The sequence below is a fragment of the Ranitomeya imitator genome, chromosome 4 (assembly GCF_032444005.1).
Source record: "Ranitomeya imitator isolate aRanImi1 chromosome 4, aRanImi1.pri, whole genome shotgun sequence".
NCBI classification, from domain to species: Eukaryota; Metazoa; Chordata; class Amphibia; order Anura; family Dendrobatidae; genus Ranitomeya; species Ranitomeya imitator.
In genome coordinates this window covers 576,844,540-576,857,771 of record NC_091285.1, presented here as the reverse complement: position 1 = coordinate 576,857,771, position 13,232 = coordinate 576,844,540, and the positions used below count along the sequence as shown (strand labels likewise).

The 13,232-nt window shown below is 46.6% G+C and overlaps 1 protein-coding gene across 1 annotated transcript in view; it reads right to left on the bottom strand.

The window, feature by feature from the left end:
- RAB11A (RAB11A, member RAS oncogene family) overlaps window positions 1-13,232 on the bottom strand; it is a 54,098-nt gene that overhangs the window by 17,336 nt on the left and 23,530 nt on the right. The window contains exon 4 of the mRNA XM_069766377.1: window positions 4,683-4,763. Within this exon, the coding sequence (XP_069622478.1) occupies window positions 4,683-4,763 (81 nt within the window). The remainder of the gene's footprint in view (window positions 1-4,682; window positions 4,764-13,232) is intronic.

Below are 13,232 nucleotides of genomic sequence, written 5' to 3'. Positions count from 1 at the left end.
CCTACTCTTCATAAGGGTATCAATTAGGTTTGGAGAAAAACCTCTGCTTTTTAACAATGACCTCTCAAAAACCATGCCGTCAAATGGAGACCCTTCACTTGTGGATGGTTGATCGGACCTTGATGAAGTAAGTCCGGAATGTCCGGCAGCACCCAGGAGTCTGTCACGGACATGGTCCTGAGCCAGGAAAACCAAGCTCTTCTGGGCCAGAACGGAGCGATCAGTATGACTCTCGCTTGACCCTCCCTTATCTTTCTGACCACCAGCGGCAATAGATTGAGCGGGGGGGAACGCATATGCCAATCGGAAATCCCATCTGATCAGGAAGGCATCCACTGCCAGTGGATATTCCCTGGGATTTAAGGAACAGAAATTTATCGTCTTTCTGTTGTGCTTGGTGGCAAATAAGTCCACTTCTGGATGACCCCACATGCGGACAATCCAGTTGAAGATCTTTGTGTTCAGAGACCATTCTCCTTGTTTTAAGGTGCTTCGACTTAGAAAGTCTGCTCTTATATTCTCTCTCCCTCTTATGTGAACTGCGGATAAAGTTAGAAAATGGTTTTCTGCTGTCTGGAGCAGGCGATCCGCTACTTCCATCAGGGACTTGGAGCGTGTTCCACCCTGGTGATTCACATAGGCCACTGCCACCTGGTTGTCAGAGAGGATTTTGACATGGTGACCCTGTAGATATACGAGGAGTTCTTTAATTGAGAATTCAATTGCCATTAACTCCTTCTGATTGGAAGAGGCTGATGTTTGGGGATCCCATAACCCCTGGACTACTACATCACCCATGTGTGCCCCCCACCCCGTGGGGCTGGCGTCCGTCGTAATTACCCGAGTCACTTGAGTCACCCAGGGAACTCCTGCTGACAGATTGTCTTCCTCTAGCCACCATTTAAGAGATGCCAGTACCTCTGGACTCAATGTCATCTGACCCTGCAAGGAACCCTGTAAGACTATCATAATTCAGTACTTCAAACTGTAAAGGTCTGGAGTGGAACTGTGCCCAACAGACGGCGGGAATACAGGAAGTTATGGAACCTAATAAAGACATAGCCTGTCTAAGAGTCATGGTTGGTTTATTAATTGCTTTTAATACCTGTTGTTGGATATGGAGCAGTTTATCAGGTGGAAGACGGCATTGTTGGGACTCGGAATCTAACAGCAGCCCTAGAAATCTCTGGGGTTTTAGGGGTTGTAATCGGGATTTTTCATAGTTTATAATCCAGCCCAGATGTTCTAGTTTGGACATAGCTGTTTTTACCTGAGCAAGGCAATGGTCTGCTGAGTTTCCAACTATCAGGAAATCATCCAGATAAGGGATTATGAGGATATCAGATTCACGTAAGTGCGCCATGACCTCCGCAACAACTTTAGTGAATACTCGGGGAGACGTTGAGAGGCCGAAGGGAAGGGCTCTAAATTGAAAGTGTCGAACAATACCCCCCATAGACACTGCCACACGTAGAAACCTCTGAAAGTTTTCATGGATAGGAACATGATAATACGCATCTTTTAAGTCCACAACTACCATGAAGCAGTGTTTGAACAACATTTTTATTGCAGAGCTGATTGACTCCATTTTAAATGTGGCTTTAACCAGGTATTCATTAAGGGATTTAAGGTTAATAATAGTCCTAAATGACCTGTCTGGTTTTTGAATCAGAAATAGAGGAGAGTAGAATCCACTCCCTCTATCTGACTCTGGGACCTCAATCAGCACGTTCTTAAGGCATAAACTCACAACTTCTGCCTCTAAAGCCGTCTGTTCAATAGTGGAGGAGCGTAAGGGGGTTAACATAAATTTATCCCGAGGCCAGTGAATAAATTCCAATTTCAGACCTTCTGAAATAATACCTCGGACCCAGTCACTATTTGAGATGTTAGTCCATGCGGAAGAGAAGGCTGACAATCTCCCTCCCACAGGGATTGCTAGTCATTGGTCCGGTTTCTTACGTTCTTTTGAGGAACGGCGGAACATGTAACCCGTACCTCTCCTGCGTCTATCCTCCCATCTAAAATTCTCTCTAGAGGGCGAGGATGCGCGCTTCCTTCCGCGACCAAATCTCCTCCTGTTGAATGGACGCCGATAAGAGGCTGATGACAAACTAGGGAATTTTTTCTTGTCATCTCCAGCCTTTTCAAGCAGCTCATCCAAGGTTGGCCCAAAGAGATATTCCCCTTTGCATGGAATAGCGCATAATTTGGACCTTGATTGAATGTCACCCGACCAACACTTCAACCACAGGGCTCTACGAGCCGCGTTGGAGAGTCCTGCTGCTCTGGCTGCCATTCTGACCGAATCGACCGACGCGTCCGACAGGAAAGCCGCAGCATCTTGAATCACCGGAAGCGCACTTAGAATAGAACTTCTGGAAGCGCCTTCTTTAAGCTGGGATTCCAACTGTTCCAGCCAGACCATTAGCGATCTGGCTGTACAAGTCGCAGCCACTGCCGGTCTCAAGGATCCGGCTGCCATCTCCCAAGTACCTTTAAGGAAGGTATCCGCCTTCCTGTCAAGAGGGTCTTTAAGGGATCCCATGTCCTCGAAAGGTAACGCGGCTCTCTTTGATGCCTTTGCCACCGCGGCATCTAATTTAGGGGCCTTGTCCCTGGTATCCACAGTCGTATCCTCAAAGGGATACCTGCGTTTTAAAGCTGGTGGTAATGAGCCTTTCTTCTCCGGTTTCTTCCATTCTCGGAGAATCAGGTCTTGAATTTTATCATTCACCGGGAAGGATCTACGCTTCTTGTGTTCCAAGCCACTGAACATTAGCTCCTGACGGGAAAGCTGAGTCTTAGGTTCTTCTAGGCCCATCGTACCTCTGACCGACTTAACTAATTTATCCACCCGGTCCAGAGGCAGACAGAATCGGCCAGATTCCTCTTCTGATGACGAGGAAGAGAGATTTGAGCCATAAGAACCTTCCTCTTTATCTTCCTCTGACGAATCAGAGATCACCGAGGCTCTCTGTTTTGAACTTCCCGCCTGGGACATAGACCGCAGGGATTCCCTTACTTCTGTACGGATCATCTCACGTAGATTAGCCGTAGAAGCAGATTCTTCCGCTACCTAGGGGAGGACAATAAGGGTGATACCATCTATCTAGCCTGATGTCACTCAACCCCTCCACTCCTGTAGACCTCACCGTCTGTTGTATACAGGAGGCGCATAATTTTTTAGTATAAGAATCTGGTAACGGGACTTCACACAGGGCACACCCCTTATGTTTCGACTTTGCACTTTTCTTCCCCTAGAATGACAAAGTATAAGGGGCCCGCGTCACTGAGTGAGCATTCACGTAGATCTCTTACCAGTGTACGCCAACAAAGGTACCGGAACACGAGGGGGTTCTTTGCCAGTCGATGCTCTAGATCCCTGCTTGGACGAGCTTTTACGGCTGGACTGGTCACTCCTGGCATGCTCCTTCTCCGTGGGCTTTTGTCGCACCTCCTCCGACAGCTGAAGCTGCCGCTCACCATCACTCTCCATGATGTGGATGTGACCAAAGGCAGAGCTCTAAATCCAGCTCCTGCTTAAATCCCCCTCAGATCCGGTCAGCAGGCTGCCTGGCGCCACTCTCATTGGTTCCTGCTGATGAGGCTACAGCTGGGGGGTCAGCGCAGTGTGTGAGGAGTCCGGCGTTCAGGATCGATGGGCGCCGCCATCTTGGATGAACTGCGCATGCGCAGTTCCCCAGTGACCCGGAAGCGCCTGCTGACTCTGCCCCCTCGACGTCACTGCACCCGGAAACGCTCCAGCTAACGCTGAGAGCGATGCAGGACGCCGAAGAGCACGCAGCAGCGCTCCGGATAGCGTTCCCCTCCTGGCACCGCTACCTCACCACCGTGCTGCACCACCACATGAACCGAAGGAGCGCTATACTTACCGGCGCCGAAGGAGATCAGGAATCCTCCGGACTCTGCTCCCTGCTGTCTACGTCACTGACGTGCAGTCCAGCCAGGACCACCGTGACGTCTTCCAGGGGCTTCCGCATCGGCCGAGGTAGGAGACCCCCCCGCTACCTGATTCGGTCCGGCCGGCCTGGGATCCATTACGAGATTCATCTGTAGGATCCTGTCCCTTCAGGAACAGGAAACCAACTGATGCATAGGGAGAGGTGCCGCCCTTTTGTATCTGTAGGTTTCCTGTTCCTGAAGGGCGGATCCCCTCTCTCGTAGTGCTGTCATGGGAATATGAATAAATAATGATGGCTTTAGTAATTCAACTTAAGCCGATTACTATAGGATTTATGGAAGAATGAGAAGATGAACATGGCAGAGTCCGTATAGCAGATACATATGACGCCGCCATCGCGTACATTGTTCTCTTATGACCTTGGAAATATTGGCTTTTGGGGTTTCAGATACAGAACACTTATGACGACAAGGCATATGACACCGGCTCCATAGAAGGTTATGACTGCACAGCACCGGACCCCAACACCATTTCCGCACTCTGCAGGGTATTTCAGCCATACCCAATCACCGTACCCCCGAACATTGCCATTACAGCAATAGCCAAATGTCCTTGGCCGGCAACAAAGGGGAAACTTATGTTCAAAGCCCCCCAGATATACATCAGTGGGTCTACCGGGAATAAAGCCACTGTTTTATTAGAGAACAAAGACCTGTCGCCATATGACACTAGTCAGTAATCTGCAGCCATTTCTCACCTGTCAGGATGGTCTGGAAAGCAGCCTCCACATTTGTAGAGTCCAGGGCTGAAGTCTCAATGAAGGACAAACCGTTCTTCTCTGTAACAAGAGATGTGAAAAGACATAAAACCACCATTGCATCGATTCAGGACTGCCACCACTAACACCGCCACGCTGTGCACACCAGAGATTGATTAATGTAGCACATGGTGCAAAAATAAAAAAAATAGTGCGGCAACTGTAAACTTAAATGTTTGATTAATAAAAGTGCCAGCAAATGTTATCAAATTCTGCTATAATATGTCTAATCTGAGGAATGGGGAACAATTAGTTTTATATTTCAGGGCACGACTAAGATCAAACCGATCTGTAAGAGGGAAGGAAGGGTAATTCCTAATCAAGGTTACATCAGCTACTATATAATTGTCTAAGGGTCACTTCCGTCTGTCTTTGTCACTGTTATTCATTCGCTGATTGGTTTCGGCAGCTGCCTGTCATGGCTGCCGCGACCAATCAGCGACGGGCACAGTCCGATTAGTCCCTCCCCTACTCCCCTGCACTCACTGCCCGGCGCCCGCTCCATAATCCCCTCCACTCACCGCTCACACAGGGTTAATGGCAGCGGTAACGGCCAGCGGTGTAACGCACTCCGTTACCGCTGCTATTAACCCTGTGTGTCCCCAACTATTTACTATTGATGCTGCCTATGCAGCATCAATAGTAAAAATGTCATGTTCAAAATAATAATAAAAAAAATAAAAAAACCTGCTATACTCACCATCCGCCGCCTTTCCCGCTCCTCGCCACGCTCCCGGGACCGCTCCATTGCAAGCGGCAGCTTCCGGTCCCAGGGCTGGTATGCGACAAGGACCTGCCGTGACGTCACGGTCATGTGACCGCGACGTCATCATAGGTCCTGCTCACACCAGCCCTGGGACCGGAAGCTGCCGCTTGCAATGGAGCGGTCCCGGGAGCGTGGCGAGGAGCGGAAAAGGCGGCGGATGGTGAGTATAGCAGGACTTCAACTTTTTTTTAAGTCTCTATACTACGTGGCTCTGTGCTGGGCAATCTACTACGTGGCTGGGCAATCTACTACGTGGCTGGGCAATATACTAAGTGGACATGCATATTCTAGAATACCCGATGCGTTAGAATCGGGCCACCATCTAGTTACATATATATATATATAAGCCAACCGGCTACACACACGAGAAGGGAGCTCGGCAGCCGGCATTCTCCATCTCCACCCGGACTGGTACTGTGAATAATCACCAGCTCCGAGGATGTAAAAGGGAGAGATGAACAAGTGTCCTCCTCTGCCGTCAGCACTTTCTGCCAATATGTCTCATCAGCCGACACATTACTGATTGCTGGCAGTCTCCATCATGTAAACTGATAGAAAGCAGCACATTCACCAGAGGCTAAAGTCATCAATATGGTAACCCACATTTACAGACTGCGTTGCCTTATGCCGAATGCGAAGGGTCACAATGGTGACCCCCGATCACTTGCACGGCTGGGAGAACCAGCAATGTCAGCACAGCCAGCCATATCTATGAGAGCGGTCAGTACCAGCCACACTGCTGCTCACTATATACCTAGGTCACGGCTGCTACGTCTGACTCTCTGCCAAGCGTTTCTGGACACTTACCAATGAAAATCACGAGAGATCACAGAGGAAAGAAAAAAAAAAATCACAGCTATTTGACCTTCTATTTTACCTCTATAGTTATGAATACTAGTAAAACATAAATACACTGCTGAAAAAAAAAATAAAGGGAACGCTTAGGCTTTGTGCACACGTCAGAATTCTTTGCAGAAATTTCCTGAACAAAACCGGACTTTTTCTGCAGGAAATCCACATGCGTTTTTTCGCGTTTTTTGTGCAGATTTTTCGCGTTTTTTTCCCCAGAGCTTCCCAATGCATTAACCCCTTAAGCCCCAAGGGTGGTTTGCACGTTAATGACCGGGCCAATTTTTACAATTCTGACCACTGTCCCTTTATGAGGTTATAACTCTGGAACGCTTCAACGGATATTAGCGATTCTGACACTGTTTTCTCGTGACATATTGTACTTCATGATAGTGGTAAAATTTCTTCGATATAACTTGCGTTTACTTGTGAAAAAAAAACAAATTTTGCGAAAATTTTGCAATTTTCCAACTTTGAATTTTTATGCCCTTAAATCACAGAGATATGTCATGTAAAATAATTAATAAGTAACATTTCCCACATGTCTACTTTAAATCAGCAAAATTTTGGAACCAAAAAATTTTGGTTAGGGAGTTATAAGGGTTAAAAGTTGACCAGCAATTTCTCATTTTTACAACAACAATATTTTTTAGGGATCACATCGCATTTGAAGTCATTTTGAGGGGTCTAGATTATAGAAAACAACCAAGTGTGACACCATTCTAAAAACTGTACCCCTCAAGGTGCTCAAAACCACATTCAATAAGTTTACTAACCCTTCAGGTGTTTTACAGGAATTTTTGGAATGTTTTTAAAAAAATTAACATTTAACTTTTTTTTTTTTCACAAAAAATTTACTTCAGCTCCAATTTGTTTTATTTTCCCAAGGGTAAGAGAAGAAATTGGACCCAAAAAGTTGTTGTGCCATTTGTTCTGAATACGCCGATACCCCACATGTGGGGGTAAACCACTGTTTGGGCGCATGGCAGAGCTCGGAAGGGAAGGAGCGCCATTTGACTTTTCAATGCAAAATTGACTGGAATTGAGATGGGACGCCATGTCACGTTTGGAGAGCCCCTGATGGGCCTAAACATTGAAACCCCCCACAAGTGACACCATTTTGGAAAGTAGACCCCCTAAGGAACTTATCTAGCTGTGTTTTGACAGCTTTGAACACCCAAGTGTTTCACTACAGTTTATAATGCAGAGCCGTGAAAATAAAATTATTTATTTTTATTTTTTTTTTTTTCACAAAATTTTTTTAGCCCCCCAAATGTTTATTTTCCCAAGGATAACAAGAGAAATTGGACCTCAATAGTTGTTGTCCAATTTGTCCTGAGTATGCTGATACCCCATATGTTGGGGTAAACCCGTTTGGGCGCACGGGAGAGCTCGGAAGGGAAGGGCCATTGTTTTACTTTTTCAACGCAGAATTGGCTGGAATTGAGATCGGACGCAATGTCGCGTTTGGAGAGCCCTGATGTGCCTAAACAGTGGAAACCCCCAATTCTAACTGAAACCCTAACCACACCCCTAACCCTGACACACCCCTAACTTTAGCCCCAACCCTAACTTCCGCCCAAACCCTAACTTTAGCCCAAACCTTAACTTTAGCCCAAACCCTAACTTTAGCCCAAACCCTAACTTTAGCCCAAACCCTAACTTTAGCCCAAACCCTAACCCTAGCCCCAACCCTAGCCCCAACCCTAGCCCTAACCCTAGCCCTAACCCTAGCCCTAACCCTCACCCTAACCCTCACCCCAACCCTAGCCCTAATGGTTAAATAGAAATAAATACATTTTTTAAATTTTCCGATTTTTGTGAGGCAGAATGACCAAAAACCAGAGGGGAGGGGGCGTTTATACCGTTCCACGTTTGGTAAAATGGATAAAGCAGTTTAATTCTTCGGGTCAGTACGTTTACAGCGATACCTCATTTATATCTTTTTGTTTTGGCGCTTTTTATACGATAAAAACTATTTTATAGAAAATATAATTATTTTTGCATCGCTTTATTCTGAGGACTGTAACTTTTTTATTTTTTAGCTGATGATGCTGTATGGTGGCTCGTTTTTTTGTGGGACAAGATGATGTTTTCAGCGGTACCATGGTTATTTATATCCGTCTTTTTGATCGCGTGTTATTCCACTTTTTGTTCGGTGGTATGATAAACCGTTTTTTGCCCTTTTTTATGGTGTTCACTGAAGGGGTTAACTAGTGGGACAGTTTTATGGCTAGGGTCGTTACGGACGCGGAAATACTAAATGTGTACTTTTATTTTTTTTATTTAGATAAAGAAATGTGTTTATGGGAACAATATATATATATATATATATATATATATATATATATATTTATATTTTTTTTTATTTTTTTTTCTTTATTTAGGAAAATTTTTTTTTTTTTTCCACATCTAAAATTTTTTTTAACTTTTTTTACTTTGTCCCAGGGGGACATCACTGTATAGTGACAGATCGCTGATCTGACACTTTGCAGAGCACTGTGTTAGATCAGCGATCTGGCGTGCCCTGCTGCTGGGTTACCAGAGCCTGCTCTGGACCCGGAATTACTCCCTGCAGGACCCGGAAGTAGCCCTGCGGCCATTTTGGATCCGGGGCCTGCAGGGAGGAGACACTCGGTACAAGGTGAGCACATCGCCTTGTACTGAGGGTCTCAGGGAAGCCCGCAGGGAGCCCCCTCCCTGCGCGATGCTTCCCTATACCGCCGGCACACTGCGATCATGTTTGATCGCGGTGTGCCAGGGGTTAATGTGCCGGGAGCGGTCCATGACCGCTCCTGACACATAGTGCCGGATGTCAGCTGCGATAGTTAGCTGACACCCGGCCGCGCTCTCCCCGTGAGCGCGGTCGATCGCGTATGACGTACTATCTCGTCACTGGGAATTAAGTCCCAGGTCACCTTGACGGGATAGAACATCATATAGGATTAAGGGGTTAAACAGCAGGAAATCCGCGAAAAATCGGCAAAATTAATGAACACGCTGCGTTTTTTACCACGATGCATTTTTTTTTTAGCAGAAAAAAAGGCAAGGTGCACAAAAATTGCGGATTGCATTCTATCCCATATTAGACCTGAGAGCAGAAGTGGATGTTTCCCAGGATTTTTTGAGCAGACTCTAGATTTTCCTATCCTATGGGATCTTTTAATTGGGAGGAGTCTCCTGGCACCGGTGGAATGCCGGCGTTCTCCTGGCACCGGTGGAATGCCGGCGTTCTCCTGGCACCGGTGGAATGCCGGCGTTCTCCTGGCACCGGTGGAATGCCGGCGTTCTCCTGGCACCGGTGGAATGCCGGCGTTCTCCTGGCACCGGTGGAATGCCGGCGTTCTCCTGGCACCGGTGGAATGCCGGCGTTCTCCTGGCACCGGTGGAATGCCGGCGTTCTCCTGGCACCGGTGGAATGCCGGCGTTCTCCTGGCACCGGTGGAATGCCGGCGTTCTCCTGGCACCGGTGGAATGCCGGCGTTCTCCTGGCACCGGTGGAATGCCGGCGTTCTCCTGGCACCGGTGGAATGCCGGCGTTCTCCTGGCACCGGTGCTCAGTATCTTATGGACATTCTCAGCTTTCTGCAGAACACAGCAACATCCTGTAAGGTGACTCAGACGGCTAACTGCTGAGATCTGTGCGCTAACGTGACCTGCTCTGCACCAACTGACGGCACCTGGTAGTGATCACTAGTAAGTGCGGAAATGAAGACTTACAGGGAAAGTATCTGCAGATGGCACCGCCCTGCTAATACATATAGAACTGACATTTTAGAGACACTACTTGCTCCTACCATTCTTATACCAGCAGTAAAGGTACCTTCACACTGAACGATATCGCTAGCGATCCGTGACGTTGCAGCGTCCTGGCTAGCGATATCGTTCAGTTTGACAGGCAGCAGCGATCAGGATCCTGCTGTGATGTCGTTGGTCGCTGCAGAAAGTCCAGCACTTTATTTCGTCGCTGGACTCCCTGCAGACATCGCTGGATCGGCGTGTGTGACGCCGATTCAGCGATGTCTTCACTGGTAACCAGGGTAAACATCGGGTTACTAAGCGCAGGGCCGCGCTTAGTAACCCGATGTTTACCCTGGTTACCATCGTAAAAGTAAAAAAAAAACAAACACTACATACTTACCTTCCGCTGTCTATCCCCGGCACTGTGCTTTCCTGCACTGGCTGCGAGCGCCGGCCAGCCGGAAAGCACAGCGGTGACGTCACCGCTCTGCTTTCCGGCCGCTGTGCTCACAGTCAGTGCAGGAAAGCACAGTGCCGGGGATAGACAGCGGAAGGTAAGTATGTAGCGTTTGTTTTTTTGACTTTTACGATGGTAACCAGGGTAAACATCGGGTTACTAAGCGCGGCCCTGCGCTTAGTAACCCGATGTTTACCCTGGTTACCGGCATCGTTGGTCGCTGGAGAGCTGTCTGTGTGACAGCGCTCCAGCGACCAAACAGCGACGCTGCAGCGATCGACATCGTTGTCGGTATCGCTGCAGCGTCGCTGAGTGTGAAGGTACCTTTAGGGGAATATTGGCTTTCACATACAAAACAAGTCTAAAGACCTAAAGCCACAATATTTTATAGGATAAAAAAATATGAGTTTTTCTATTGTAAGTTTGGCTCCAGTTGCACAAACCATTCTGCAGTGCCGCTCCTGTTGCATAATTAATACTTCTAGAAGTTGACAGACACTAGACTTCTGGAGATTTTTGAGACTGATGTCCTGCTGGGAAAAATACGGCTGCAGGCCTCACATTTCCAACAGTGCCAGAATCTGCAGCAGAGCCAACTACGACATATACCATCACTTTAATATTGGTGGGGAGCCGAAATATGGGACTCACACCGATCCGGAGAATGCTTTATGCTATCAGGTTTTTCCTGACAATGTCAATCCCAGCCACAAGAACTACAGCCAATGCAATCCACATTAATACTGCCATATTTCAGTTGTTCTGCACAGGGGGATGCTGTGCCAGAAAAAAAAAACGTAAGGGGGGAGAGGCGGGGTGTCACAGGACTGAATTAGTGGTGCAGCCTCTTCATCCGCTGGGTTGGGATTTAGAAGGTCACATTTACGCCGATCATGAAGTCATGGCCTATCCAAGGGACATATCACTTTATAAAATGGAAATTACTCTTGAAAGGGAAATTCAACGCAATCTGCCAGTAGCATGCTATAGTGCAGGAGGAGATGAACAGCTTGATTATATCCAGTGGGCTAATCAGTGACTGTCTGCTTTCCCTGTGTTCGAATACATGTAGAGATAGCCGTCAATCACCGATTAGCACCGCCATACTGCACAGAAATAGTAGGGATGTCATTACATTTTATACAATTTAGGGTGCAGTGCACGGACTGGCCGGCAGCTCTCCCGATCCCAGCATGACAGCTGCATAGAAATACATGAAACTGTCAAGCTCGGGTCGGAAGAGCCGCCGGCCAGTCCGTGCATTGTGGTCCGATTTATACGGCCAGCTGATCGCACCCTTACACTGAGTTTTTCCCCACAAAACTATATGATCACTCTGTTCAGCTTCTCCTGCTCTATAGCATCCCGCTGGCAGATTGCACTGCATTTCCAAGCCGACAATTTCCCTTTCACTTGCAAATTACTTTGTGTTAACTGTAAAGGTACCGTCACATTAAGCAACTTACCAACGAGAACGACAACGATCCGTGATGTTGAAGCGTCCTGGATAGCGATCTCGTTGTGTTTGACACGGAGCAGCGATCAGGATCCTGCTGTGCCATCGCTGGTTGTCGCTGAAAGTCCGGAACTTTATTTGGTCGTCAGGTCGGCGTGCATCGTCATGTTTGACAGCAAAAGCAACGATGCCTGCAATGTTTTTCCATGGAGCGAACAACCAGCGAGAACGATAAGTGCGTCACTGGATCGCTCCTGCATCGTTCTGCTGTTACAGTGTTTGACGTCTCCTAGCGACCTAAACAGCGACGCTGCAGCGATCGGCATCGTTGTCTATATCGCTGCAGCGTCGCTTAATGTGACAGTACCTTTAGGCTACAGAGCTGCAATCAGAATTCTGCTGGTTGTCATTAACAATGGTCACCTTTGTCAGACATCACAGCAGTCCAGCGAAGTTCCCATAATGCAGTGGGCTAGTTTAGGTTTCCTGTATCAGGTAACTATTTAGTGACTTTTATCAAAAGGTAAATAGGATGGGTTTTTGTACAGACACTGCACCAGAAAGCAATGGTGGAAGAGTTCAGCTCTGAAGCCTGCAAAACTGACAATTAGGCCGGCGTCACACACAGCGTAAAACAATACGGTCCGTATATTACGGCCGTAATACGCTGAAAAGTCCCGAAAAAAGTGGTCCGTAGCTCCTCCGTAGGCAGGGTGTGTCAGCGTTTTTTGCGCATGGCATCCTCCGTATGTAATCCGTATGGCATCCGTACTGCGTGGTTTTCTCGCAGGCTAGCAAAACCAACATACCGCTATAGAAGTGATCCATGTGTCCCAAAAAGAAAAGAAAATATATATATACTGTCTATATATATATATATATATATATATATATATATATATATATATATATATATATATATATATATATATATATATATATATATATATATATATATATATATATATATATATATATATATATATCAGTAGACATATATTAGAGAGAAAAGCCGGTAATTCAGTGCGGTGTACAGTAAAATCACACTGACAGCTTACAGTAGAATAGGTAGAATAAATGTGTACACATAGAATAGGTATATATATATATATATATATATATATATATATATATATATATATATATATATATATATATATGTCAGTGAGACACATATATGTATATATATTAATATTTATTCCAGCGCTAGACAGCTTGAAA